We start from the raw sequence: 27,891 nt of genomic DNA on the forward strand, positions 1-27,891 counted from the left end.
GCTGAATTTTAACATACTATTTTCAATAAAATTAACCCCTTCTTCATCATATATTTGAATTAATACTTAAAATGAGGATTAAGAACAGGAGTTCAGACAAAACACATTTGCACATAAACATTTCGAAATGAATGCACTCCATCACCCCTGCGCTTTCTGAAAGAACACACCCACTCCGCTAAAACATGAAACGTATAATCACAGTAAAACATGGTAATGGAAGAAAACAGAAAAACTATGTTTAAGAGTGTATATCCCGTTTTATAAAAAACGAGCAAAGATTGTTTGAGAAGATACTCTTCTTCTATTGTTACTATAGGGCATTATTGTAAGACAGAAATCATTGTTCCCTGCAGGAAATAAAAGTCACAAATGGTATCTGTATCTGAATCAGATTCCCTAGACAGCAATGAGATTGAATGAGGAACAAACGGAGAGGTTTGCTGAGATTTCCTGCTTCTCAGATAGAAATCTTACATGCTGCTTTAGAGTTTCAGAAGGAATGTCAAAAATGCCTCAAAATGTCCTCAGATTTAAAAGTCTGCAATCAAAATATGAGCTCAAGCATTTCTCAACATATTATTCCAAAAGTGAAATATCTCATATGGTGTCTTATTTTTACTGTATGACAACAGTTGACTCATTTATGTCTTTTTATGAACTCCCCTAAGCTAGTAAAGAGTACTTTTTAGAATAATTTGATGCAAGTTCCAGGCAAGCAGAAGGTGTTTTCAAAGCAGCTTGTTCTGCTGATTGCATCACCGAAACATTTATCTGCATTTATCAGAAATTATTCATTGTGTTCATTATATCAATGGATCATATGAGTTCTGAAAATAAGAATTCTAAAACTTCAAAGAAACATTCTATCCCAAAAAACAACAAAAGACCATTATCTATTACCCCACTGAGAGGAAGTTCAGTGGAACATTTGGTGGAACTTGGCTGCAACTTCGGTTAATATGATTTAAGATGGGAAGATTGTGTAACTATGTGATTTCAGGATTTTCACTGACTGCATCTAAACACCATAAGGTTAATCAGTCTTTAAGCCTGCATTATTTCTAAGAGGCAAATTGACAGAAATTATATATCACTGTTAATTTGCAAACAACATTTATCTGAGCTTTCTCGTTGCATAAGGGCCAGTATTATCAATGCATTCATGAAGGCATCCTACAGGATAGTTTCACCACTTTTGTATGTTATCATTGACATTCTTAATCTCATGTTTCATTTTACATGATGGCCTTGAGTTTCCCTTTTACTGTTAAACTGCTTATGAAGCACTACATGCAAGAAGGATGTTTATGAAAGCAAAATTATGGGACTCAAGTACTGTTTGAACCAGACAAGTGAGCTAAGGAGCATGAAAAAACTAGTGTACTACTTACTGCAGTATATACTGTGTCCTACTTGTTACTTTTTAAAACCTGCACTCTGTTATTTAGCATTGATTCATCAATAACTCATAATCTGTGACAACCACTTCCCATTTGCATTTACTTAAATAGCCCTCGTTATTTGAAAGCAAATTGGGACACAGAATGCATTACTTAACAATAAAGGTTTCAAACGGTTGTGTTATACACTCTTAAAAATAAAGGTGCTTCACGATGCCATAGAAGGACCTTTTTGTCTAAATGGTTCCCTTTAACATCCTTTAACATCTGAAGAACCTTTCTGTTTCACCAAAGGTTCTTTGTGACGAAAGATTATAAAAAGAGATGGTTCTTTAAAGAACCTTCGACTGAATAGTTTTTTTTTATGCAACCAAAAATGGTTCTTCTATGGCATCGCTGTGAAGAACCTTTTAAGCACCTTTATTTTTATATATTTATATTTATTTTTAAGTAGTTTTTAAGGCTTGTTTTTTTTTTTTTTTTTTTTTTTTTTTACGGAATCTACCTTAATAAATCATGTAAAATCTCCTAAATTATTTAATTTATGACACAATGATTTTAATATTATTAGTAAAATGTGCTCATTTATTTTAAGTTATATAGCCTGTGATTTTTTTTTTGAGTCTGTTTGTATTTGACTTTGAGGGGGTTTTTTTTGTACAATAAAAAGTCTGTATACAGCCAAGTAGCTCAAGTAGGGAAAACCTTTACTACACTAGCATTAGCAAAGCTACTGCTGAATGAACAAAGCATCACGCCTCATAGTAGTAGCAGCCTACATGCAGTTATCCATAACCATAAGCTCTAACTCTTCTGCACAATGCAACGTCAGAAACTTCAACATAACAGAAACTATTTCAAATGTCAAATATAACTGAACATTATACATTACTATATGTTTCCCTTTACTCAAAAACACAAAGTAGCACTTAATTTCAATATTCACTCTCCATATCCAGCCATATGCAAAGCATGCTGGGAACTAAAAATCACTGCCAAGAAAAAAAAACTGCAAAATTGAGCTAATTCTCTTAAAATAAACATTATTTTATTAATATTTTATTTATTTTTTCAGTTTAATCAGTTCCTCAATTCAAGCCTCAAAACTGCTTAGGTTTCCTAAAATAAAATATGAGGAAAACATAATCTCTTGGTTTTATTAGTGAAAAGTTCTCAACATTTTCTAAACAACACTGAACCACAATTTCTTTAAGAAAATATACACACTTTTTAAATTATCACCTTGATTTTTTAAACGAAAATTACAAGACCCATGATGAATTTTTTTTTTTTTTACAGTGTATGTGTAATATTGTTACCATAATTTTTTTTTTTTTTTTTTTTAAGTAGATAGTGCACACCATTTTTTACAGTGATTTCTGTCTCTCAGAAACTCATTTGTTTCTAAAGGAATTCACTGCTAAACTGAGGCATCTTTCATATGGTTTTCTTTCCTCTGAAACAGGAATAGATCTATCAGATAAGGTATAATTGGCCCAAAATCATTTCCTTTGGAGAAAGGGAGGAAAAACAACACACCAGAAAGAGAAACAGATATGTGGCCGAGTTATTGAGGCACATGTTCTCATCTAAACATTCTCGACCACCTAAGAATGTTGCACTGAAAACCATTTATTAAAACCCTTTAATAAAAGAGGTAAAATATGCATGCAGTACACTGGATATCTTGCCTAGAAACACATGGGGTCATAATGATATGATAGCATCACGTTTTTGACTACATATTCATGCAGTAATTAGCTGCAATTAGATCATATTTCTTAGCCATTTTGATGTTTGGTTTAAAAAATAGCTGGACCTCTGGACCATTTATGCATTCTTTTATGCTGCCACATGCCAGGTTAGATATTTGTATTAACAAGATCATGTACCTAATAAATGAGGTTTTATTATTTTTGTCTGCTTTTTCTCAAGATAACCGCTGATTATTGCATATACAAGTGACAACAATGAGCCATTTGTATAAATTCACAAAGAATGCATTGTAGATACATGTTCAAAGACACATTCACATGCTAAATTTGCAATTGTTTTCAAATTTATAAGCCCATTACTAACTTATGGATTTATTTTAGAGCAATACCAGCCAACTTAAAGGGACAGAAAAGGGACAAAAACTAAAATCCTCCCTCATAACGTTTGACTTTCTTTTGCAGAACACACAAAATATTTTGTTTAAATGATATCAGGGTTTTAGGACCATTCAATGAAAGTTAATGGGGTTTGGACCCAAAATTATCTTCAAAGTATCTCCTTTTGTGTTACACAGAAGAAAGAAACATTTTTTCCTTTAAAGGAATTGTTCACCCTAAAAAGAACGTTTGCTGAAAGCTGACTCACCCTCAGGCCATCCAAGGTTTTGAGTTTGTTCTTCATCAGAACAGATTTGGAGAAATGTAGCATCACTGGCTCACCAATGGATCCTCTGCAATGAATGGGTGCCGTCAGAATGAAAGTCCAAACAGCTGATAAAACAATACAATAATCCAGACCACTCCAGTCCATCAATTAACATCTTGTGAAGCGAAAGCTGCATGTTTATAAGAAACAAATCCATCAAGACTATTTTAATATCAAACTAAAATATGAGTCCATGCATAATATGGACATTCCTCCAGTGAAAAAGTCCATCCCGTTGTCCTCTCACATCAAAATCCACCAACATTTGATTGGTTTTGGCATGTAAACGGTGTTTGATCTGTGCATATTTCTCTCTCGATTCAGACGAGTTGACTTTTTCCACTGGAGAAAGCAATATTATGAATAGAGGACTCATATTTTAGTAAACTGTCAGCAAAATATCCCTTTACAACAAAGGCCCAGATCACAATCAACATCAAGACTCAAACTCTGATAACAAGGGTTAATGATACAAGACTAGGAACAGTTATCCATAACACCATCTCCATTTCCAGTGCAAGTCAAGGACCCGCTGAGATCAACAGCCTTCTCGACAGCTGGTTTATTTAGAAATGTTATTCTTAAGAACAGTAATGGCCACTTACAGACTCCAGTTACTTTACAGTATGAAGATTTCTAAGTAAGCTACCAAAAAAGGAGACTCGCGCATATCAGCCAAATAAGTCACAATTCAGTCAAGTGCACTACAGAAGATCCTCTGGTTGGACACAATAGTGTTGTTTTCATTGGAACGACCTTTGTTTATACAGCCATGTTAATAGTTTGTGTTTGCTTCATTTTCTTTGGCTTTTGGGTAAATAGTACACACTTTGTTTACTGTTGTTGACCAAAAGTCAGAGATTGACCAATACATTTTATATGACCTTTGCGGTCCTTTGTTACCAGACCTTTAAAAGTGTATACAAAGTAACTTTAGTGCAAGTGAAAATATGTAATTTTTTTTTTTTTAAGAAAAGGACATAGATAGAACTTTTAAGACATCCCATGAGTTTCCCATGCCTGGAAATAACTGATAAAAAAAAAGTTATTCATTAAAGATTAATATGACTCAATGAGGAAATGACTACCTGAACTCATTTCTAGCAAAGGCAAGCACACGTTAGACTGGAAACATACCCAAATATCAAATGATGGCGGCATCATTTACTCCAGGAAGTCTGAAGAATGATGAACATGCTTATTCAGTCTGAACGGACCTTAAAAAAGCTCTTTTACTACAGTTACTTTCTGCTGTGGCAAACTCTCTAGCAAATCATCAGCACATCAGAGACATCTCAAACTTGTTTTATTACATCTTAAATAACAGTACATTTTAATATAGTATCTATGTTGCATCCAGCTTTCTGTGGTACACCGACAGACTGAACTTAAATACAAAAGGTGAGATAGGGAGTGCTGAGATCTAGTTATTAATGAAGAGAGAAAATAAGGGGAATCCATTTTAATTGAACTGCAATTAATCTTTACTGGTGGCAGCACACACAAATACATCACAATTATTGTACATTATCGCAGAGAAAGGAAAAAACAATAATAATAATAAAAAAAGTCACAACTATTAAAGAAAGTGCATCTGTTTACAGTGGAAAAAGAACAGAAGACTCTGCCATGTCAGATGCAATTACAAAACGTTTAAAGAAAAGCCAAAAGAGTTTCTCGCATTTCTTCGATCAAACGTTTTGATTTAGAAAACTCAAACTTTTCGCAACTGTCGTTTAATTCGGGACAATTTCAGGAAGCATGGCCATGATTTACAGGTCGTCTGCAGGAAATATGTGTCGTATCTCCCTCACGATTTCTCACATTGGTGCATAGCTTCGCCGGTAAAAGTAAAGGATGTATGCACAGCATGTCTGAAACATCTGGAATCAACAATTTCTCAGTTTCATATCGGTTTCGCCGTCCCGGTGAAGGTAAGTGGGCCTAAAGACGTCAGCTCCTGTTTAAGCAAATTCTACAGCATGCGACTACGTTAATTCATGGCAGATGAAATAAAACGCTTAACTTAAAAATTTCAGAATTATCATTATTTTCAGACATTGATTTGTACAACATTTCATTCACATAGTAGTAACTGTATTTCCAAGCACAGACAGGGCTATCTGTTCTCTCTCTGGAACTGGGCTAAATAGAAAGTAAAGAAAAAGGTTTTGTTTTTCCAAACACTGATCCAGACACCACTGAAAAAAATCTAAACATTCCCCACCCGACCTCCCCAACGCCCGGCAACCAAAACAATCCCAAAAATCGGACTTAAAGCCGAAAGCTCGAAGGAACGTATAAACGTAAGACCAGAAGATAAGCTAAGGGGTTAGTTTGAACTGCTTTTAATCCAATGAAAGAGAGGATTGTATTTTTTTTTTTTTTTGGTGAGTTTTTTCACTTTTTTTGTACTTTTTTTTTTGTGCATTTTCTACATTAAAATTAGCATTCAATGTGATTAACAGCATGTGCTTGGTTAGTTAACGCTTAAAACGTTAGTCAAGTTTCTTATTGTGCAAACAAAGCTGTGACGAGACTGGAAAGAAACATTAGCTAAGGATATAATGCTGCATTCGCGTGCAAGTCGGATACCCATATTTACAACGGCCATTCGTAGATAAATGAAGCGAGTACCTCGGACTCAGAAATGGCAAAGTATTTCAAAGAGATATGGCATTTTCTTTTTTCTTTAATGACAAAGGACCAGGATGCACACTGAAAGTTAACTAATGCACAGATCAGGATTACATTTTGTAGAAAGCTAAGGCTGCTCTTATTAGCCGGTGATCGGCAATAGCCCAGTGACGTTAACAATCAGAACAGCTCAGAGGTGAACGCTGTCTGGGGGACGCCCAAAAATATGAATATTAAGCTTTCAAAAGAGGGCGCGTGAACTTTACCTCTCGCTCAAGTCACGTTCATGAAAACTACACAACCTCTAGAGCAACCTAGTGCACACGAAAATAACAAATAAAACAAAACACATGATTGGCATGGTCAAAAAAAGCTGCTCTTCCATCCTGGTCTAGTTTCAGCATTTTACATGACTCTTCTTGTTTTCACATGGTTTTATAACAGGATTAAAAGTTTTACTAATCAGAAACATATCATCTAAACAGATAAAACAGGCGGGAAAAAGATCTAGAAGATGGACTATCAGATAAAAGGAACAAAAGAAGAAAAAAATATGAGAGTTAAATAATTTGTACATTTACACTCCAACATTTGCTTTCTAGACACATGATACACAAGCGTGGGATGATAGTGTTTTGTGTTTTCTCTTACAGGGTGACACAGAATGGTCCGAGAGGGAATGCAAGTTATTCATTTAATACCACAGGAATTCTTCTTGTTTTTTTTGTTTTTTTTTTTTTTTTTTTTCATTTTCTTTAAGCTGGGTGATAAAACAAATTGTGCTCTTCTTGGTGTAGGAAATGCATTGGTTTCCCTTACAAGTTTTATTTCTTTTCATGGTGGTGTCAGTCAGTTTTATAAGGTGTTTTGTTGACGATGCTGTGAAATTTAACATTCTAAAGTTGGAATGGTCTTCCAGTCAACTTTGGAGTTCAAATGATATCTGCGGACAGATGAAAAGAGATGAAAATGATAAAGCAGATATTCAGAGAATTACTTATTTAGATCAGACAACTCCATATAAACTTCCATGATAAATGCACAAATTACTATTATATTGCAAAAAGGCACACTGAGAAACTAAACTCATTTATTTAGGCATAAGTGGTTGGAAAACAAATTCTTTGTATTTGTAAAACTATCAATTCTAGAGGGAAAATTGTTTCAAAGTAAATCTGAAACTAATAATAATAATATAAAATTATGATTGATTGATTGTTCATAATGTAGAACTACATCAGCTACCACAGCTATATTCTGTGTAACTATAAAGTTGTAAAAAATCTGGCCTTTACATATCAGCCCTCTGATCTTCACTAAAGTGTAGCCAGAAATAGCAGGAGGTGATACGAGGATAGATAGTTTCTCTTGTTTGACATTAGGTTGTGCTGGAAGAGGCTGATTCTTACTGTATCGGACATGTTGTATTGAAAGCACCTTCAGCGTTCAGTTCCAGATCTTGAGGAAGCTGTCCCAGGACCCTGTAGCCACTGCCATACCATCATCGGTTACACCCAGACAGCTTACTCGGTTGTCATGGCCGGCCAGCACACCTGAAAAGAGTCCAAACGTCAGTAAACCACCTAATGTTTTTTTAAAATCTAAAAAAAAAATTATTATTGGAGTATGCTTGACAAGAAAATCTGATTTTTCTTGGTATGGTTTTTTTTACTTTAAAATGTAACATACCTTTTTCCTTGTAATTAACTGTAAAATTGGCCGTTTCTGAGTGAAAAATGTTTCTACATTAATTTTCAGTGTAAGGGAGAGGATGCCGAACAGAGTTTTTTTTTTAGTTATTGATTTAATTAGTTTTTTTTGTTGTATGCTGTGAAAAAAACTATTTTCTCAAAATTTTAAATAAAAGTATTGTGAGTATTGTGGTACATTTTACAAGTACATACCATTTAGTTCAGTCTACTTCAAAATTTCATGAATAATTCAATGTTACTTTCTTTTTCTTTGTAATTGTCTAAAATTTACAAGCAATATCTGAGTGAAAATACATGCTAGTTTGTAGTTACTAATGTTATATGTATGGAATGAAAAAAAATAAAAATAAATTTGTGTGGAAAAGATTTTCAAAGAAATTCAATCTAAAAAAAAAAAAAAAAAAAAAAAAAAAAAACAGATTTAACAAAGTAACTTATTGAAAAGGTAAATATTTAAGCCAAACAGTCTGTTAATAAACAAATCACAAAGCCCTAAAAATGTTCAACTGTAATGTTTTCAATGTTCCAAAGAGCTGAAATGTGGCCAATATTTGTATTTCATGTATACACTAAAAACACTGGGGACAGAAGAGATTTTTACTCAAAAATGAAGTGTATGCAATCGATAAAATAGCAGTGTGCATTTCAACTCATTTGAAGACTTAAAATGTTATATTTCAACATTATAAAAGCTTTAAAATGTGCATTTTTTCTCAACAGACCACTTGCACTGTGCATGTTGCTGTATGCAAAAGAGACGAACCAATGTTATGCATGTTATCAAGCAAGCACCGAACCATATGTAAAACAGCACCACTGTGTGTGTGTGTGCGTGCGTGTTGTATGTTTGATTTGTTTGCTTTAAGGGCGGTCACTAGACCACTATTAGTCGCATATTTTTGCAGTTTTCCAGCCATGTGTGTGTGTGTGTGCGTATCTCACCAGCGCGGTCAGCCTTGAGGGCGTCCCAAACATTGCAGTTGAAGTCATCGTAGCCGGCGAGCAACAGGCGGCCGCTCTTCGAGAAGGCCACAGAGGTTATGCCGCAGATGATATTGTCGTGAGAGTAGACCATGAGCTCCTGGTCAGCGCGCAGGTCAAAGAGCCGGCAGGTGGCATCGTCAGAGCCAGTCGCAAATGCGTTTCCATTGGGGAAGAACTGTGGGGGGAATACGATCCCTTTCTAGTTTTAATACTTCAAGAGATTACATGCACTACAGCACATATTCCTAAGAATACATCGTTTAATTTTAATCTGTACTGTTGCTAGTCAGAATGAGGCAGAACACTCACACAGATGGCGTTGATGTCCGACTCGTGGCCAGTGAAGGTCTGTCTGCACATGCCCTCACGGACGTCCCAGAGTTTGGCCGAGGCATCGCAGGCTCCTGACACGAACAGCCTGGTGTCCGGAGCCAGAGACAGACTCATCACATCCCCGGTGTGACCCGCGAATGTGGTCGTCTGCTGACCGGTCTCTATGTCCCAGAGAGCACTGCAGGACAGATCACAACATTCAGATGCTTCAAAACACACACACACACACACAACTGAGAGATCAAAAGACCTGAAGAAATGAACTGGAACATTTCTCAGAGCTGCAAATAAGAGCTGAAATCTGATCATGTCTAAATTTATAAGAAAAATAATTAAATATCTAAAAATAAATATTATAGGTTGCATGCTAAATCAGCTTACTCTTATGTCGCTTATTACATAATTTTTTTATTTATGGTTAATTTTTACAGTAAGTTTCATTTGTTAACAAATAAAGCAACATTTAATTATTTTCAAATTAAATAATTTAAGATAATATTTAATAATAAAAATACAAGCCTTCATTGTTCGCTCATGTTCACATGACATTAATGTTAACACATATTTTTGTATTTGTATTTAAAAATGTATTAGTAAATTTTGAAATTAACAAATTAACTTAAAATAAACTAAAAATAAGAAATAGACATAAGATTTAGCCTACAACCTTATTGTTTGTTTGCAGTTAATGATATACATATATTTCTCAAATTAAAATGAATTTTTCTTAAGCACAAGGTGGCAGCTAACACCATAAATTGTCTTTAAAATAAAAAAAGTGGGAAGAAATGATTTTTGTCTTCCCCATAATGTCGTCAGAATGGTTCCAATGATGTAACTTCCTGAAAGTTGATTTTATAGAATGGCCTTTTTTTTTTTTTTTTTTTAGAAGAATGCAGACATAAAACAAATACAAAGCATATGACATGTAAAATAATTTTTTTACATTTATAATCTGATTCCTGACTTTAAAGAAGAAATAAAAGTATAAAAATATTCCTGAAGAGATTACAATGTGGTCCTAATTGCAGATGTAAGCTTTAGTATCTGAGCTAGCCAAGCTGTGGGTTTGCTGGGTTGCAGTTCCTCACACTCACCAGGTGGTGTCGCCAGAACTTGTAACAATCTGGTTGTCATCAAGGAAGCGGCAGCAAGAGAGGTATCCTGAAGAGGGGAGGAAGTTTAATACATGATTCCAAACCAATATTTCTTCTCAAAATCTTAAGGAATGTATTACACTTTAGTTAAAAATAAAATAATATCTGTGAATGAACAATAAGTCATTGTGTGGAGGATGATTTACATTGGTGCATTACACTCATGACAATTTAAAGGGGAAAGAAGCTTATGTCATTAAAATAGATATTGCAAAAAAAAATAATTAATATAAAATTAATATATACACATTTAAAAAAATATGTAATTATTATAAAATATATTTTTCTCTTGATTTAGTGGTGAAATGTGACCTGGACATTTCTTAACCCATGTATCAAATGTGACAAATAAAAAATCTTGAATCATCTGAACAGAATGAGAGTGCATTACGTAATCACTGATACTGCCATTAAAGTCAATCAGACGAAATATATTAAAGAGGGTGCAGAAAACCCCAGTGCAGTTGCATGCTGTAATAAAAGCTTTGCGAAACACCGACCCTTGTGTATATTCACAAGAGCCAAGATAACAGTGTGTGAGTGTTTCAGGAGGACACGTCCTGTACCTGTGTGTCCGGCCAGCTCACGGCTGACGCGCACGTTCCCCTCGCGAGTCTTGAGGCTGTAGATGGAGCAGATGTTGTCTAGGCCTCCACAAGCAACATAATTCCCTGAAGGAGCGTAGGCACAGGTCATCACCCAGGAGGAGCGCAGAGGAATGGCGTGGACCTGAAACACAACACATGAATGCTCAGGAAAAGACATGTGGAAGAGCACAGGAAGTAATAAACATCTTGTAGCAGAAACAATTTCAAATAGCTTATCATCAGAGACTCTATATTGGTTCCTGTTAGGGCAAAAAAATGTCCATGCAAAGATCAGGAACTAGCTTGCTAAATTTTTTTTGAGCATTTTAGGTTTCAGTCATTCCCATCATGCAACATCGGCACAACTAGTTACCAGGTTTAACAGCTGTTGGGTTGTTTATTTTTTTTAACCCCCAAGTAATAGTGATGCTTGGTCTGTGGCAATTAATTGGAGAAAATAAATAGGAATGCACTGAATAAGTAAAAAAAAAAAAAAAAAATGATGTGGTTGGTAATTAAGATGAAAGTATGGTCATATTTTTAAGATGTGTAATACAATAAATATTAGTAAAAATACAAATGTTTACAAAACCAGTCTAATTAGAATTTGAAAATTTGTGGTTGATAAATTACAATGGTGTATAATTTAAGGTGTGTAATAATTAAAATATAATTTATACACAGTAAATAATTATAGAATAATTATATGCCCTACAGTCAAATGATCCGTTTTATAACAGCAGCCTATTAAGAACAAATCAAGCCATTATTAGAAAAAAAAAAGGTAAATATGTGACCCTGGACCACAAAACTAGTCTTAAGTCTCTGGGGTATATTTGTAGCAATAGCCATAAAAACCTTGTTTGGGTCAAAATTATTGATTTTTCTTTTATGCCAAAAATCATTAGATATTAAGTAAAGATCATGTTCCATGAAGATGTTTTGTAAATTTCCTACTGTAAATATATCCAAATGTAATTTTTGATTAGTAATATGCATTGCTAAGAACTTCATTTGGACAACTTTAAAGGTGATTTTTGAAGTATTTAGATTTTTTTTGCACCCTCAGATTCCAGATTTTCAAATAATTCTATCTCAACAAAAATGTGGTATCATAGCAAACCATACATCAATGGAAAGCTGATTTATTCAGCTTTCAGATGATAAATGTGGTCCAGAGTCACATATGTTTGCTAGTATCCACCCCAGAAAAGGCTACTTGCTAAAACTCATCCTGTAGTAGTGAAATGCTCTATATGGAAATCTAAATTCCAGAAAAGAATAAGTACAAATACAATACCTTATTTGTGGTATAACTATCCCAAATAATGAGTTTTCCATCCTGGGAGGCACTGACGAGCAGCCTGCACAGAAACACAAGACCACAGGTGAGCGAGTGCGGTTTACCTGCACAATTACGATCAGGAGAATTGTCTCCCAGAACAATCTCAAACTATTCCCAGCACCATTCGCCACAAAAATGGTACAGTTATGGATTTTTCTTGGCTGTAGCTATAATAGTAACAACATGCTTAGTCATAACACCTACTTACAACCATCGCTCCCCACCTACACAAACACAATAAAAGAACATGATTCAATGCAGTAGGGATAGCATGCAGTGGCCAGCACACGAGCCATGAACCCGTCCACCTTCACTGTGAAAGGGAAACCCCTCGGTGTATCTCACCCTGATGCATAAGGATGTTTTCAAAGGGCTTACAAATAAGGTCAGGCCATCATGCAAATAACGTGATGGAGCAGTTCTGTACCTGGAATCGGTGCCCCAGTGCATGGCGTAGATTTTAGCCAGATGTCCTCGCAGTGTTCTTCTTGTGCGCATCTGGATTCGGCCAACAGGGTCGATGTTGGCTGTGATCTGAAAACATGTATGCAAATTAAAAAAAAAACATACACACAGATGGCATCAATATAGAGATTAATCCATTGATTTAAATTACGGTTACTTAAATTTACACATTTAAACAGAAAATTAGAATAAAACAGTTTCTTACCTGTGATAGTGTGGCATCTGCACAAGCTTTCCTTGCATCCTAGGAAAAAAAAGAAAAGGAAAAAAGTTTAGATGCTGTGGAATGAGCCATTATTTCATGATTATGTAATATACAAAACATTTAGGATTAATGTTTAGTATATAATAACCATACAGTAACATGAGATATGCTGTTATAGACAATTCCTTCTTTAAAAAAATGTTCATATCGTGCTCAAACTGAGTAATCTAACTGGTACCATTAATGGCCTTTTATGGTTAATTTAATCATTGATTTGATTGATTATGGCTAAAAGGTCAAAGATTTTAGACAAATGTGGCCCTGGACCACAAAAGCAGTCTTAAGTGTCAATTTTTCAAAATTGAGATTTATACATCATCCAAAAGCTGAATAAATAAGCTTTCTAATGATTTATGGTTTGTTAGGATCAGATTTGGCTGAGATACAACTATTTGAAAATCTGGAATCTGAGGGTGCAAAATATTGAGAAAATCGCCTTTAAAGTTGTCCAAATGAATTCTTAATGCATATTACTAATCAAAAATGAAGTTTTAATATATTTACAGTAGGAAATTTACAAAATATCTTCATTGAACATGATCTTTACTTAATATCCTAATGATTTTTTGGCATAAAAGAAAAATCAATAATTTTGACCCATACAATGTTTTTTTTGCTATTGCTACAAATATATTCCCCAGCGACTTAAGACTGCTTTTGTGCTCCAGGGTCACAAATGAGGATATTTTAGAACAACTGAGGATTGGTAAAACTATCTCAGGCCGAGATAAAATGTAAAGTGGCTTCATGGAGGAAGTATCGGGTGTAAATGCTTTCTGGAACTCAGAGAGGAATAAGAACAGAATGGTTACAGTAAATGTTTTTCCTGCATAGTGTAGAAATATGTAAATAACTGCCCTCTGTATTTAAATGTCTTTTGGTTAAGCAAATATTTCTGGGTAACAAGAGACTACCAAGTAATCGGTTTGAAAAAAACAAAAACAAACATGCACATACTTCATAGGACTTAATAGCTGGATTGGAAATATGTCTAGTTTTAATACAACTGATATTTTAAATATAGCAGACCTGTCAAAATCTCTATAATTATGAATGTGAGCTTCCCGCTTCCCGCTGATGGTTGAAATTTACCACAGCAACAACCGGAGGCTACACTGACTCCTTTCAACCTGGAGTCTTAAAGTGCCCCATTATGGATTTTTGAAATTTACCTTTCATGCAGTGTGTCACACAGCTCTAAGTGAATGAAAAAATCATGCAAATCTTTAAATCTAAAAGTGCACCATGTATAAAGTTATTGTCTTTCAAAAGAAAGAATCGACTCAGAGTCACGAAAATGAGTCATTTTTAAAACGAATCTTAAGTTGATTCAAGTTCACGTCAACATGAAACATTAGCATATTTATGCCCGCCCACTTGTTGCACGCGCACAGACCCGGGAAAACTTGAACCTCCCCTACCTCAAACACCATATCATTTTTTACCAAAAAAATATAAAATAAATTAAACAAAAAAGGTAAACCAACAATGCAGGACAATTTTGAAGTTGGAGGAGAAAAGTGTTGGGAGTTTTTGGACATACCCTGTCTTGAACAGTTGTACACAGACAGAGTACGCATGCACCTCACAGAGCTAGACAAGACAAGCATTTGTGGTTTAAAAAAAATAAAAAGTATATATATTTTTTTTTTCAAGAAAATGACAGATCATTTTGCTAGATAAGACCCTTATTCCTCGGCTGGGATCATGTACAAGCTTTTGAAGCTGCAACGAAACTGCATTTTTAACCTTCAATCCGTTGAGCACCACTGAAGTCCACTACATGGTGAAAAATACTGGAATGTCATGAACGTCTTGGATGACATGGGGGTGAGTAAATTATCAGGAAATTTTAATTCTGACAGTGGAGTAATTCTTTTAAAAACTGTTGCTGTCATGTACTCTGCACTGTAGTGTGCAAAATACGTATTTGTGTGTGTTGTTGTGCCACCAAGCTGTGGGCTAAGCAATGGTGATCGGCCGGGCGTTCCATTATTGACATGCGCTGCAAGCAGTAGACCAATCACAAGAGACTGGGACATCATAATCACCGCAGTTTAGTGTCACGCAAAGGAGGGGTTTGGAAAAATGAACTGTTGAGCGAACCGTTTGGGTGTCATTGAGCAAAAAATGAAAAAAATAAAAAATAAAAATCATATTATAAGACAATGCAAGTGTTTTTTGACCTTGCATGCATGTCAACTTCTTGTTGAGGACTCCCAAAACCAAGATATGAACCTTTCATAACCCATAATAGGGGCACTTTAAAGGGTTAGTCCACCCCAAAATGAAAATTCTGTCATTAATTACTCACTCTCATGTCGTTCAAAACCTGTAAGACTTTCGTTCATCTTCGGAACACAAATGAATTTCTTTTTGATGACAGAATGCTGTCAGATTTCCTTTCATAGACTGCCTTTGTAACTACCACTTTGACACTTCAAAAACTTCATAAAGAGATCGGAAAACTAATCCATATGAATCGAGCGCTTGTTATGGGCGAACAGATTTAATTTAGTCTTTTACTCGCATGTAAACATTGCTTAACGAACATAAGAAGCTCAACCTCGATTCATATGGATTAGTTTTCCGATCTCTTTATGAAGTTTTTGAAACATCAAAGTGGTAGTTACAAAGGCAGTCAATGGAAGGAAATCTGACAGCATTCTGTCATCAAAAAGAAATTCATTTGTGAGTAATTAATGACAATTTTCATTTTGGGGTGAACTAACCCTTGAATAGGATAGTTCACCCAATAATGAAAATTCCGTCATCGTTTACTCACTCTCAAGTTGTTCCAGCCTCTATGAATTTCTTTCTTCTGCTGAACATGAAAGATGATACTTTGCAGAATGTGGGTAACCAAACAGTTGCTGGCCCCCGTTGACTCCCATAGTATGGAAAAAATACTGCGCAAATCAATGGAGACCAGCAACTGTTTGGTTACCTTTTTTTTTTTTTTTTTTTTCAAAATATCTTGTGTGTTCAGCAGCAGTCAGATGTACATGTTTGGCACAACCAGAGGGTAAGTAAATTACAATTTTCATTTTTGGGTGAACTATCCATTTCATTTAATGCTCAACTTAAAATGCTGAATAATGCAGTTGTGTATGAGATCAGAGAGGTCCTCACTCTGATCTGGTTCTTCAGCTGCTCGGCCTCCTGGCGTAACTGGTCCAGTTCACTCATTTTCCTCTTCTAAAGCTCAGCCTCACTCCTACTGCCGGGACACGTTCTGATCTACAGCAGAGAAAAAGAGAGAGAAAACATTTAGGCTCTGATTTCAATGTTATCCCTTCAAAATACATATTAATGGGAGGATATTAGGCCATCTTGAGACCAAGTTTGAATTTGAATGTGCATATTTCCGTGCATATTAAGTAAACTGGTCTCAGCATCAAATATGGAAACAACCATATTGTTCACACTAACGTCTCACGCTAGCTGCATCTACAAGAGGAATAATCTTTGCATTTACCATGTCATGTAACATTTGTTAATGGCTTGCTAGTAGATTGTTTATCAATACACAAGGCTGTAAATTCAAGATCCCACCCCACTGCATTAGCTACTGAAAGCAACCAAAGAACCATTTCCTCTTGTGGTGAAATGAGTTGTTGCTCCTTAATGAAAAATGCAGAAGTACAAAGACAACAACAGCAAGGAACGAGCTGCGATGCTGTCCTTTTATTATGTAAATAATCAGCAATGGAAAAAAATGCCATATCCTAAACTCTACCTCGAAAAAAACCCCAAAATGTTATTTGGCACATTATGGAAATAAAATACCAAGAAAAACAGGATATACAATGACAATGCAGGGCAGAACTTGATTTTATCTATTGGGAATGGATTGGATGATGAAAACTGGGCACTACATCCAAGAATGGGGTCATGTGGTTGGAGGGATGGGCTGAATAAAAAAAAAAAAAAAAAAAAAAAAAAAGAGCTTGATGACATCAGCTCTAAAGGAAAGTTGTTTCAAAGGCGGAGCAAAATATTTCCTTTAAATGAACGATTGAGCAGACAAACATTATGGGCACTGGGAATGTGAATTAGGAAAGTAAATAAGGTAATATAAATTTCATCCAATAGACTAATGGCAATCGACTGTAATAGCTAGCATTAAAGGTTAATATGCTGCAATGTCCATAGTAAGCAACTATTCTTTGTCTGGTTTCCAGGCTGAAATGCTGATTCCAAACAGCAACTCCTTTATAAAAATAAACCGACGCACTCTGAAACCCTTAAAAGCCTGTCTGTTTTAATCTTGATTTAGAGCAAACACACTCGACTGACAACAGCGAGTCCTTCTAGGCCAGCTCTCATCCTATTAGCGTTCCCAGCCCACAGCCGTGTTTTCACACCTCTCTCTCTACAGTGTCATTGACATAATCCTGGGACACGCTTGATTCAGCTCCTTCAGGCAAATCCAGTTAAGACACACCGGGACACTGATCGGAAGAGCAGCACCTATCCTGCTGACCCAAATCCTTCATGCGCTCAGACAAACGGCTGATGAAGGCAGCTGTTTTAATGGGCCATCAGAGTGTACACATCTAACACTGGAGAAAGGCAGCTAAAGATGGGATTAATTTTAGAGGAACGTGAAGAGCAAGGAAAGGATCTGCATGCTGCAGGAGATGCAATGATGAACAAACGTTTCAAATTGACGCATGTACAACTGTGGCACATTCATGGTCATTTGCACTGCAATGTGTTGTTACTTCACAGATATACAGAGGAGGATTTGGTAGAGCAAACAAGGCAAAGTTGCATTAATGGTATATTCAACTACATAATATTACTGATTAGGGATGTTCATTTTGGTTATTTTTCCTAACCAACAACCGACACTCATTAACCTATTATTAACCGTTAACTGACAAGATTATTTTAAATTAGAATTGAATTAAAACAAATGTATAAAACAAATAAATAGGCCTATACAAGAAATATATTTTTACTTAAATTAAGAAAACGAAAGAAAAACTGTGCAACAAGTAGCCTAGTATGTAGTGTTTTGGATTATTTTTGTGCTGCACTAAAGGAAACCAGACGGCAGAAAGCGGCATCCTATTTTTCTTTAGGCTTATTTAAAAAAAAATAAATAAAATGATTTGTTTTTATTGTGGAAGTACACAAATAAAGGCAAACCTTTTACAATTCCATTTATCTTTATGACTTAAAGGAGTAGTTGCTTCCACTGTTAGAAGGAAAGAAATCACACGCGCACACACAGTTAAGCATTGCTACCTTTGACAATGCAGCCTTTTACAGTCAGTCAAACATATCGAGAAAAAAAAAAAACACTAAAAATCACACTAGTGAAATCTGTGCCGTTAAGCGTTATCACCATGCTGCTATAATGTTATGCAAAACATTTTGTTTTACGTGGATATTGGTACGCAAAAGAAGTAGGGTACATAATAAATAATATTTTGGCATTCAAATACATCGCGAATACGGAAACATTTCATTTTGTGGCGAATGAGAGACCCAACGTTGGTTTCAGTTTAGCCTAAATGAATTTGTTTTCGCTTGTTTATATAGCTACAGCTTTTTATATTTTTAATTCTTGTTCTTTTCTAAATACTGTTAATTAAAAGGATTTGTTGTGGAGTGAGGGGAACTACAGTGTTTATTATAATGTTTGTAAACATTTCATGTTGGCATTAGGCCCATTTCTGAATGAAATAAAATGTTTTTTTCTCTAAATTTTTTTTTTTTTATGCGTAGTGTATTTTTACCATGCAGCAAACCTTTTTAAATATTTAGTTAAAACGAGCATCCGTATTACTGATAGCATATTACTAATTTAAAGTGGTGGTGCATACAAAATTTGGCATCAAGCCCATTTTTGGCCATCAAGGGCTATAACATTTTCGTTTTTTAAATGCATAGACATTAACTTTGGGTCTTTAGTAGGCAACTTTACAACTCAAGTATGTATGTATGTATGTATGTATGTATATATATATATATATATATATATATATATATATATATATATATATATATATATATATTTATTTATTTATTGTGATGAGTCGGCTGCCTCCCCACTAATTATTATTGCCGCCCTTCACCAAGCTCCCGACAGGAGTGGGTTTGTGAGAGAGGAGGGGCGCTGGAAGAGCCAGGGCTGGCAGCGTGTGATGAGGCACACCTGATGCAAATGGGGCCTCATCACCGCCACTCTTTAAATGCCGAGCGCGCCTCTCCTCGGGAGACCAGTCTCTTCCCCGTGTGTGCACGCTGGTGTCCTCGTGGGTCCAGGAAGGGTGTGTAGAGGTTCTCCCGCGCTGCCAAAGATGTGAGCTGCCGGACCCGCGGTCTGAATGAGAACCGCAACCCGTTACACGGCCATCGGGCCAGGGTGCCGGGCCGTCTAGTCCCTTCAAGCGCTGCAGCCAGCGAGATTGATGCAGCCGCTGGAAGAAGTAGCTGCCCCTCGCTCCCCAGACCAAAGAGGGGAGCGCGTGCGGCTGCCGGACTCCCCCCTTACCTGGACCCTTCCTTCCTGAACACTACCTGCCTGTCACATACCCCGCAGCACGACGAGAACACCAGATTCCCTGTTTATTTTGGACACTTTTATTCCCTGTTTTTGGTTATCTTTTTGTTAATAAAAGCCTTCCCGAAGCCTGACGCCACACCCACTGTGTCTGTCGTTTGCTCCTCCCGCCACTATATATATATATATATATATATGTGTGTGTGTGTGTGTGTGTGTGTGTGTGTGTGTGTCATTTTTGCACATCCCAATATTGTTTCATGTTCTACAAATGGGTTTGTAGATTCTAGGCCAACATCAAATGATGTACTTTAGAAAAGAGTCATGAAAAATGACTTAATTCAAATACAGAACAATGTGCAGCAGCACAATATTCCGTTTCTCAAGCAATTTTCCCATTAGCCTAGTCTTAGTCCTCCTGATTTGAGCAAGATAAATGGAGGTTCAAGCTTAAGCAAAGACTGTCCAGAGGAACATCAAGACCAGGGAAGGGCTGGTGGGAGACAGGACGAAGAAATTATGAGATGCTTTGGATCAGCTGTGGACAATTAGGACAATTATATAATCAATACTTTTGAGTGATATTAGCACTACATAACAGAGAAGCCACACATATGCTTGTTACTCCCAGATGTCTGTGGTCAAGCAATCTAAATGGAGCACTAAAAAATTGGTTGGATCCATTTCCTGTAATTGTCATTCCCCTCTGGTGCATTATGCCATGTCCTAATTGTGAAATCAGTGGTTCCAAGTTTGAAAAGTGAAAGTTGGCTGCATGAATGAGCAAGACGGATACGCTATCGGAAGAAAAATGCAGTTTTTGACAGTTTTAATGAACGTCACCCAATGAAATAATTTAGGGTGTCCCCGACTCAGGATTTTCATAGTCGAATCAGAATTTTTTAATCTTGCCGATATTCGACTGATAGTCGAATCATATGTTTTGGGGGCAGGGCAACAAATTACAAAGAGTCAAGTCAGACATTCGACAGTCATAATTACTTTAGCACACAGGGAAAATGTGTAACGGACGCCTCGCAGATACAAACGGGGTAAAGAATGTTTTTTATTTTGATTAAAAGATGGTTAACATTAAACGTCAGCGAAACCCTAAGAATTCACAACATTTTTTACAATAGTACTCTCATTATAACGTTATGTATATGACAGTAGTTATTAATGTTCTGCATTTTTGTTTTGAGCTGCACGCACTGAAGTTGAGCAGGTGTTTAATCAATGGGATTTAACTCATCATTTATCTCATATAGAATACACTTCTTTATTTATAACGTTAATATTACAACTTATAGGTTATCTGCACAAAATGCCCGAATGCAAAAGAACGTGTTTGCGCCGTTCTTCATACAACAACGTGTAGAAACACAGCAACTGAACTAAAATTTCACAGCGTTTTATTATAATAGTGTTCTCATTATAACTGTTATTATAAAAAGTTATTAATATTCTGCATTGTTGTGTGTCCTGCTCACGCTGAAGAGATAAGCACTGAAGTACTACAATGAAGCACTTTACTGCAGCGCAACTCAACCAAATGCATCTTACACAAGATAAATAATATATACACGATATATATAAACCAGCTTAAATGTTTTGAAATCACTTGTACTCTGCCTGAACGAAAAAATCCAGTCTTTCACTTTGCCTGTATCAGTTTGAGTCCTGTTAAAGACGTAAATCCCTACCAACAAGACGCTCCTCTGTCGGTCATGGATTATCGATAGTGAAACTTAAATCTACAGGGGTGGTTGGATTTATTCACACACATTAAAATTAGTGGTTCAACGGATCACAAATCTCCCGGTTCGGATCACATTATGGTTTTTGACCCACGGGTCGTGATTCCTCGATTTCTAAAAAATTCTATTGTGGCAAAGCAATAAATTCGAATTAATGGATTCAATCGGAAAAATCGCCCAGCCCTAAGGCTGTATATAATTTATTGGGAGAAAACCACTAGTTCTATGTGAAATCAGACATTTAAGCACCTTATAGCCAAAATGGCATGATCATAACACCTCGCGAATATTCGACTGTGAGACTGGTATTGGTTGAATAAGGCTCCTCCTATCAAAGCATCGAACAGTCAACTATTCGGGGTCACCCTAGAAAGAATTAAGCATCCCATGTAAGGTTTCTTGGGTGATCAAATGATTAAAGAACACTTACACTTATGAAGTTACACGCATAGCAAACATAACTCAAAAACTGATAAAGGCAGCAGATAAGAAAACATAATTAAAACTCAGCATGACTAAGGATATGGTCTCAGCTAACAGAGACAAAATATTTAAAAGTATGTTGATGATGACAAGCACGTTGCAAGTGACTTCCTGCTACTTGCCGAGAAATTCCTGAGACACCAGAATCACAGTCATGTGGCCGAGACCTTTAAAAGTTCCTTAAAGTTTCAGGTTGTACTCTGCATTTCTTACCTTACGTGACTTGCACAAGGCTCCTTGTGTTTGACAGCCAGAAAATGTTTCTCTTGGTGAACATCTTTCCTTTCCTATACACTTGCTTCTTCCTGATTGGCTGACCTCTTAAATGGGCCTGCATCAAGACAATACGCCTAAGTCCTCTAATCTTGCTGATCAAAATGACATGGTTACAAAAGGTAAGTCCCTTATCTCACCTTCAGTACAGCACAACAACCCAACATGAATACTATCAGAGAGGCACCAATATGTAAAGTTTGGTGGATATGGATAGCGATTACTATTATATTTGGTCAATACCTAAACAGTGATCTATAGTAAAAATAATATTGCATATAATAAAAATTCTATGCATATAAAGAGTCCACTGCTTGAATTGGGGAAAAAAGAAAACTAGTATTATTGGCATTTAATATTGGCATTCAATCCAAACCCTGCCAATAAATGGGGGGGGGGGGGGGGGGGACTCAAACTACTATGTAAAAAAAAAAAAAATCACAGCATAGGAAAGCTTAAAATGAAGAAAAGGCTCTGATACTATAAAAGCAGAAAAAGATTTATATATATATTTTTTAGAAAACATCATAAAAGTAAAAGCAAAAAAGTATCTTGAATATTTCAAAAATCAGATATTAACAGCTTACAATATTGACCTAATCGTGCTAATGCAGATCACCTTTAAAAAGTAAAACAAAATAAACAGACCATTTATTGACCATTTATAACTATTTTCCATCGAAAACAAGGAACGGAAATAATAAGCCTGGATATAACAGGCTTACAGTACCGGGTTAATCAGGACAATGCTGATCATTTAAAAAGGAAGTTATAACAAATATTGGCTGATACTGATATTGTCATCAATATACACAAACATGATGTAGTTACAAACCCACACCATGAGCAGGGTTCACCTCTTATTGTCTGCTGAAATTAAACTTCATTATGGAAAAATACTGAATACTCTGTGCCAAAGACCAGAGTATAAGATAGCACAAAGCAAAGTCGAATGCAGTAAGGCATCAACATATGTGCTAGCGGAGCTCAATCTCACCCTCTCAACAAACACTTGATCAGAGTCAGCTGACTGCAGGACAAAAAGAGAGCTGTAAGAAATGGCCTTAAGGTGTCACAGACTGCATATTTGCAGGTCACTTTAGGGCAAATCTTTCTTAGATCCTTTTAGAAAACATTTATTTCCCAAAAACCTTTGTAAATGATCCAAACACGCTAAAAGTGTTTTACATGATAACGCACATCGCTGTGATCTCCAAACAGAACTTTATTCCGTCAACATAAATTACTCCAACTGCTGGAGGATGATGCAGCTTATTAGGCATTAACAGAAGAAAAATAAAATGCATATTGCTAAAGCTGGATCACAGGAAAGACAGTAACCAGCACTATCACTATCCAAGCCTGTAATCCTAAAAGCTAAAATCCATGTACAGTAAATCTGTAATCCCTCTCAGCGTCACTCATGGAAAAACAGCTGGCCGGAGCTGGGCTTGCAGTCGAAGAATTTGTGGGACTGTTTTAAGAGCTCGCACTCTGAATTCAACCAATTACTGAACTTTTATTATGGATAAAAGCGTCTGCTAAATGCATAAATGTAAACGTTTTATTACTTGTCCTAATGACTTCTACATATATTTTATGCAGAGAAGATGACAAATGAAGTTGCTTCAGATCCACGTCACAGTACTCACCTTTATGGAAAACTTGAAAAATGCCTCAAACCAGAATTAGGAGAAAGAAATATGGGGATTTTATATGAACAATCTCAACATCTGAATGATTGCATGACAAATGGGTGTCAACATGAAATTAAAAAAAGGATATTCAGAAATTTTACCATCACTGCCCTCCACTTCTCAGCCTCTAAGGCGTCCAATGGGAATCAAACTGATGCTTTTAAGTTACCCACAATTACAAAAATAAATCAATGTGTATTCAATTCAAAGTTGTCAAGCAAACAATGCAGATCACACATAACCCATTCAGAAGGATTTCCAACATGTAAATGCATATGGATTACAAATAATGCATAAGTAAATTAAAAATGAACATTGAATATAATAAATACGACAAGTGTATATCAACTTTGATGAACTTAAGGGAACCAACTCTGATGGACAAAAAGCAGGATGTTTGCGTGGCTTTCACAACTACAAAATCAATATTTGGAGTGCATCAGCCATTTTTACTTTCGTTTTAAATCAATAAACCTTATAAATTCGCATTAAATAAACACCACATGCTATCCTGAGCGTTATGTGCAGTTTAATACAGAATCTCTACAGATAAAACACCAGAGCACTGAATAGCACAAGTTAAAAACAAAAAAAAAACGCGTTTAATTTGTGAACGATTACGTCACAACGCACTCGAAATACTGTTCGATACGCGATTATTTCACAATTCATTTCGAGTATAATGATCGGCTTGCAGCTTTAGTGCTCTAGAGGAGCGTTTATTCCCAAAATGCATCAACTTTTGCATCGGAATATTTACCAGGGAGCTCGTTTTTAAAACAAATCGCCGTGTTTACAGCGGAACGGTGCATTTCCTCGCCGTTTCAGCGGGTTAAATCCACGGCGTGCTGATGTGAGTGCGGAGAGGGAAGCCAGAGAGACACTGCGGACGCCATCTTGTTCTTGGGCCCCACATTGAAGAATTCATTGATTCCGTTTATTTATTCATGAACGGTGTTCCTTTATCTAAATGCCAGCGAACAGAAAGGCAAACTCGATCGGTAGGGAAAAAAAGGAGGGCGCAGCAACATATTTATCCCATAGCCTATATTCCCCCGACCAATCCCTTAATAGTGACCTCAATACTGAGCTGCTCGCCCGTTCTTAAAATATTCCAGCAGCGATAATAAAGGCCATCAGGCTCCATTCATTTCGCGTATCTGAAGAGCTGCAGAGCTTTCTGCTGCATTACAGTGATAAATGTTGACCGGGTCGCAGGAGAAAACACATTTAACATGTCTTAATCATCAGCAAAAGCAGTTTAGGGAGGATCGCAGTGGAGCATCAATGAGATGTCGGCAGGGGAGGCAGTGTACCTTTGTAACGTTACCTGACCAGCAAGGCCTTTTAAATAGAGACTAAGGAATAGTTAAGGAAATCCAATTATGCTGTTTAAACTCTAGTTAAAAGCAGCAGTGCAGACTTAATGCATGAAGACAAACACTTACACGCCAAGTCGCTTAAATGCACATTGGGATCCATTTGGAGTCATATAATCAATCCATTTGCACGTAAATTACGTTAAATATAAAAATAAAACAGGCACACATACTAGAATTGCTGGTGCGGACTGTAATACACAATAAATGACTAATCTTTATTTACCGACTGCATTTCGATCAATATTCACCTCCAGTACAAGGCAATGTCTCGACCAGCATTTGGCGAGCAAAAATCCTCGATTCTGTAACACAGAGGAAGGCCTAGCAGGGTTGAAAAGCCGAATATTTTGCCAGCAGAAGCTCCTGTAATTAGCCAGTTAGCTTACAGATCAGCCCCTCGACCAAAACCCTTACCGCACTTGCCCAAAACCAACCTTTAATACTTTTTAAATACCCCTAAGCACCACACGACCGATTTCCCACAATCCTCGATCGGTTTAATTTCTGAGGTAAAGCCGTTTTTAGATGCTAGCAAGCGGGCTCGCGCAAAACGGCCTCCGGTGAAGTCGGCCGACTCCATTTACGCTATAATAACGAATTCAGCGATTAAATGCACTAAAATCCATATTAGAAAAGCATACACGTTAATAACAGTTTAAAATGGCCGTTTTTGATAAATTTGCCTGGCACTGTTGTCTATGTAAATCGGTCGGCTAGCCGCTACCTGCGCCTCACCCCACCCCCCTTCATTCTCTATGGTGACCAGCATTTTATCCAACAAATTCGTCCGTTTTAAACGAAACCACCAGTTCCACACACTCTAAATAAGCATATAGTGTTCCATACCTGTTCTCAGTCGTAAAAGGCCTTTGTTTATATGGCATTGACCGAAAAAAACGATGGTGTGGCTGTCAAATCCACGCATCAACGAACTAGACGAGCTAGCTCGCTAACTAGCAGCGGGAGAAGTACCGAGTCCACTTCCACAGCGACAAAACTCGCTCCAGTGGGCGGGAAATGAGCCTGTTTGAGGGGGGGTCTCAACTGCGATGAAGAACTGCAGTCATAAATGTCTGATTGCAGACTTTGGTCAACGAATAAGTCCGTCGGTGGCCACTTCCCGTTGCCTTCCTTGAAGGAGCACTTCTCTCCAGTTTAGTTCACCTCTCATCCGGCCATCAGACGGAGATGGGCGCGGTAACCCTGCAGTCTGCTCTGGGAAACCCCACGCCGCGCGAGCGAGAACAGCGGCGCTCTTACGCAGGAATGGAATTGACAGAAATATTTCCAAGCCAATTTAGCAACATCAGTCGCTACACACAGCTGCACAGCGATTTTCTGAGGTCATCTACATCGAATTTTTATCATTATACAAAACACATACCACTATAACTTATAAATAACACTTGAGCGAAGACTGGGGCAAGTTGTCACTTTTTTACTCCAGACAATATTTTTCTGAGTTTATCTAAAATTATACAACTTAAAGAAATGAATATAAAAGGCAATTGAACATTTCCACCATAATTAAGAAAAAAAAGTTATTTGATAAACAACATCATCTCAAAACATAAGGCCATCATCAATTATAAAAAGGAACGATAAATAAAATAACGATTAAAAAATTAACAGATGTTGGCCTTTTGTGTCAACATGGCCCATGCATGTTCGTATACAAGATTTAAATCTACCTTGATTATATAGTTGACTTTGTATGGCTATACAAAGTCAATATAGTATGGCTTTATATAGTATATATAGTATGGCTTTGAGCAATGTGTATAAAATCAGCATTTGACAACTAGCCCCATTCTCCTGATATGGCAAGAAAACCAAATTGAAACTAAACTTCTAATTTGGTTTGAAGACTATTGAAATGATGATTTTCAATGTAATAAAGTGATATTCCTGATGGGAGGTATAGTAGTGCCATGGTATAGCCTACATTTTAGCACTTGTTAGTGTTAAAGGTGATATTAACATGTCCAGTGAGTCATGCAGTACGCTGGTATTCATTTGTTAGTTTGCTGACCAAAGTATTTGCATTGTATTAGCACTTCAAAGAATACCTTGGTATTATGTTCCCAAAACAAATAATACCAGGGCATTTTAACACCCTCTTTTAGTCTTGAAATCAGAAATTAGGTAAATATAGGTAAAAATAGGTAAAATTCAAAATAAAAATTAAAAACCTAAATGCACTGTAAGTCGCTTTGGATAAAAGCGTCTGCTAAATGCATAAATTAAATTAAATTAATTAATTAAATTAAATTAAAGGAACTTTAAGCAATTATGTGATGCTTTTGAGAAGTATTTAGTGACAATGAGAGGAGCTTTGGTAAAATTATCCAGAACTTCATTTTTTTTTTTTTTTTTAGTTCACTAGATTTTGGGCCCTGAATCATATGTTTCACAGTGACTTGGCGTCATGAATATCCACAACATGAAACAAATGTTCTGCTTCCCTTTTCAG

At 36.3% G+C, this 27,891-nt stretch overlaps 1 protein-coding gene across 2 annotated transcripts; it reads right to left on the bottom strand.

The window, feature by feature from the left end:
* Positions 1-5,113: 5,113 nt before the first annotated feature.
* LOC109062502 (guanine nucleotide-binding protein G(I)/G(S)/G(T) subunit beta-1) lies at positions 5,114-26,673 on the bottom strand. 2 transcript variants are annotated; one of them, XM_042758967.1, is made up of 11 exons: positions 26,265-26,673; positions 16,442-16,549; positions 13,250-13,288; positions 13,007-13,113; positions 12,535-12,598; positions 11,214-11,376; positions 10,588-10,654; positions 9,467-9,668; positions 9,116-9,332; positions 7,899-8,014; positions 5,114-7,404 (listed from the first exon to the last, which is right to left on the bottom strand). In XM_042758967.1, exons 2-10 carry the CDS (start codon positions 16,496-16,498, stop codon positions 7,908-7,910), a joined length of 1,023 nt encoding a protein of 340 aa, XP_042614901.1. In that variant the 5' UTR covers positions 16,499-16,549; positions 26,265-26,673; the 3' UTR covers positions 5,114-7,404; positions 7,899-7,907. The 2 variants fall into 2 exon arrangements, with proteins under 2 accessions (XP_042614901.1, XP_042614900.1); XM_042758966.1 differs by having other exon boundaries at positions 7,871-8,014.
* Positions 26,674-27,891: the final 1,218 nt, after the last annotated feature.

The sequence above is a fragment of the Cyprinus carpio genome, chromosome A6 (genome assembly GCF_018340385.1).
Source record: "Cyprinus carpio isolate SPL01 chromosome A6, ASM1834038v1, whole genome shotgun sequence".
Classification (NCBI taxonomy): Eukaryota; Metazoa; Chordata; class Actinopteri; order Cypriniformes; family Cyprinidae; genus Cyprinus; species Cyprinus carpio.

Coding starts and splice junctions, on each gene's coding strand:
- LOC109062502 (XM_042758967.1), bottom strand. CDS start 16,498: ATGAGTGAACTGGACCAGTTACGCCAGGAGGCCGAGCAGCTGAAGAAC. Junction 13,289..16,441: donor AGCTGAAGAACCAGATCAGA/GTGAGGACCTCT, acceptor TTTTTTTCCTAG/GATGCAAGGAAAGCTTGTGC. Junction 9,669..10,587: donor AGTTCTGGCGACACCACCTG/GTGAGTGTGAGG, acceptor TCTGTCCTGCAG/TGCTCTCTGGGACATAGAGA.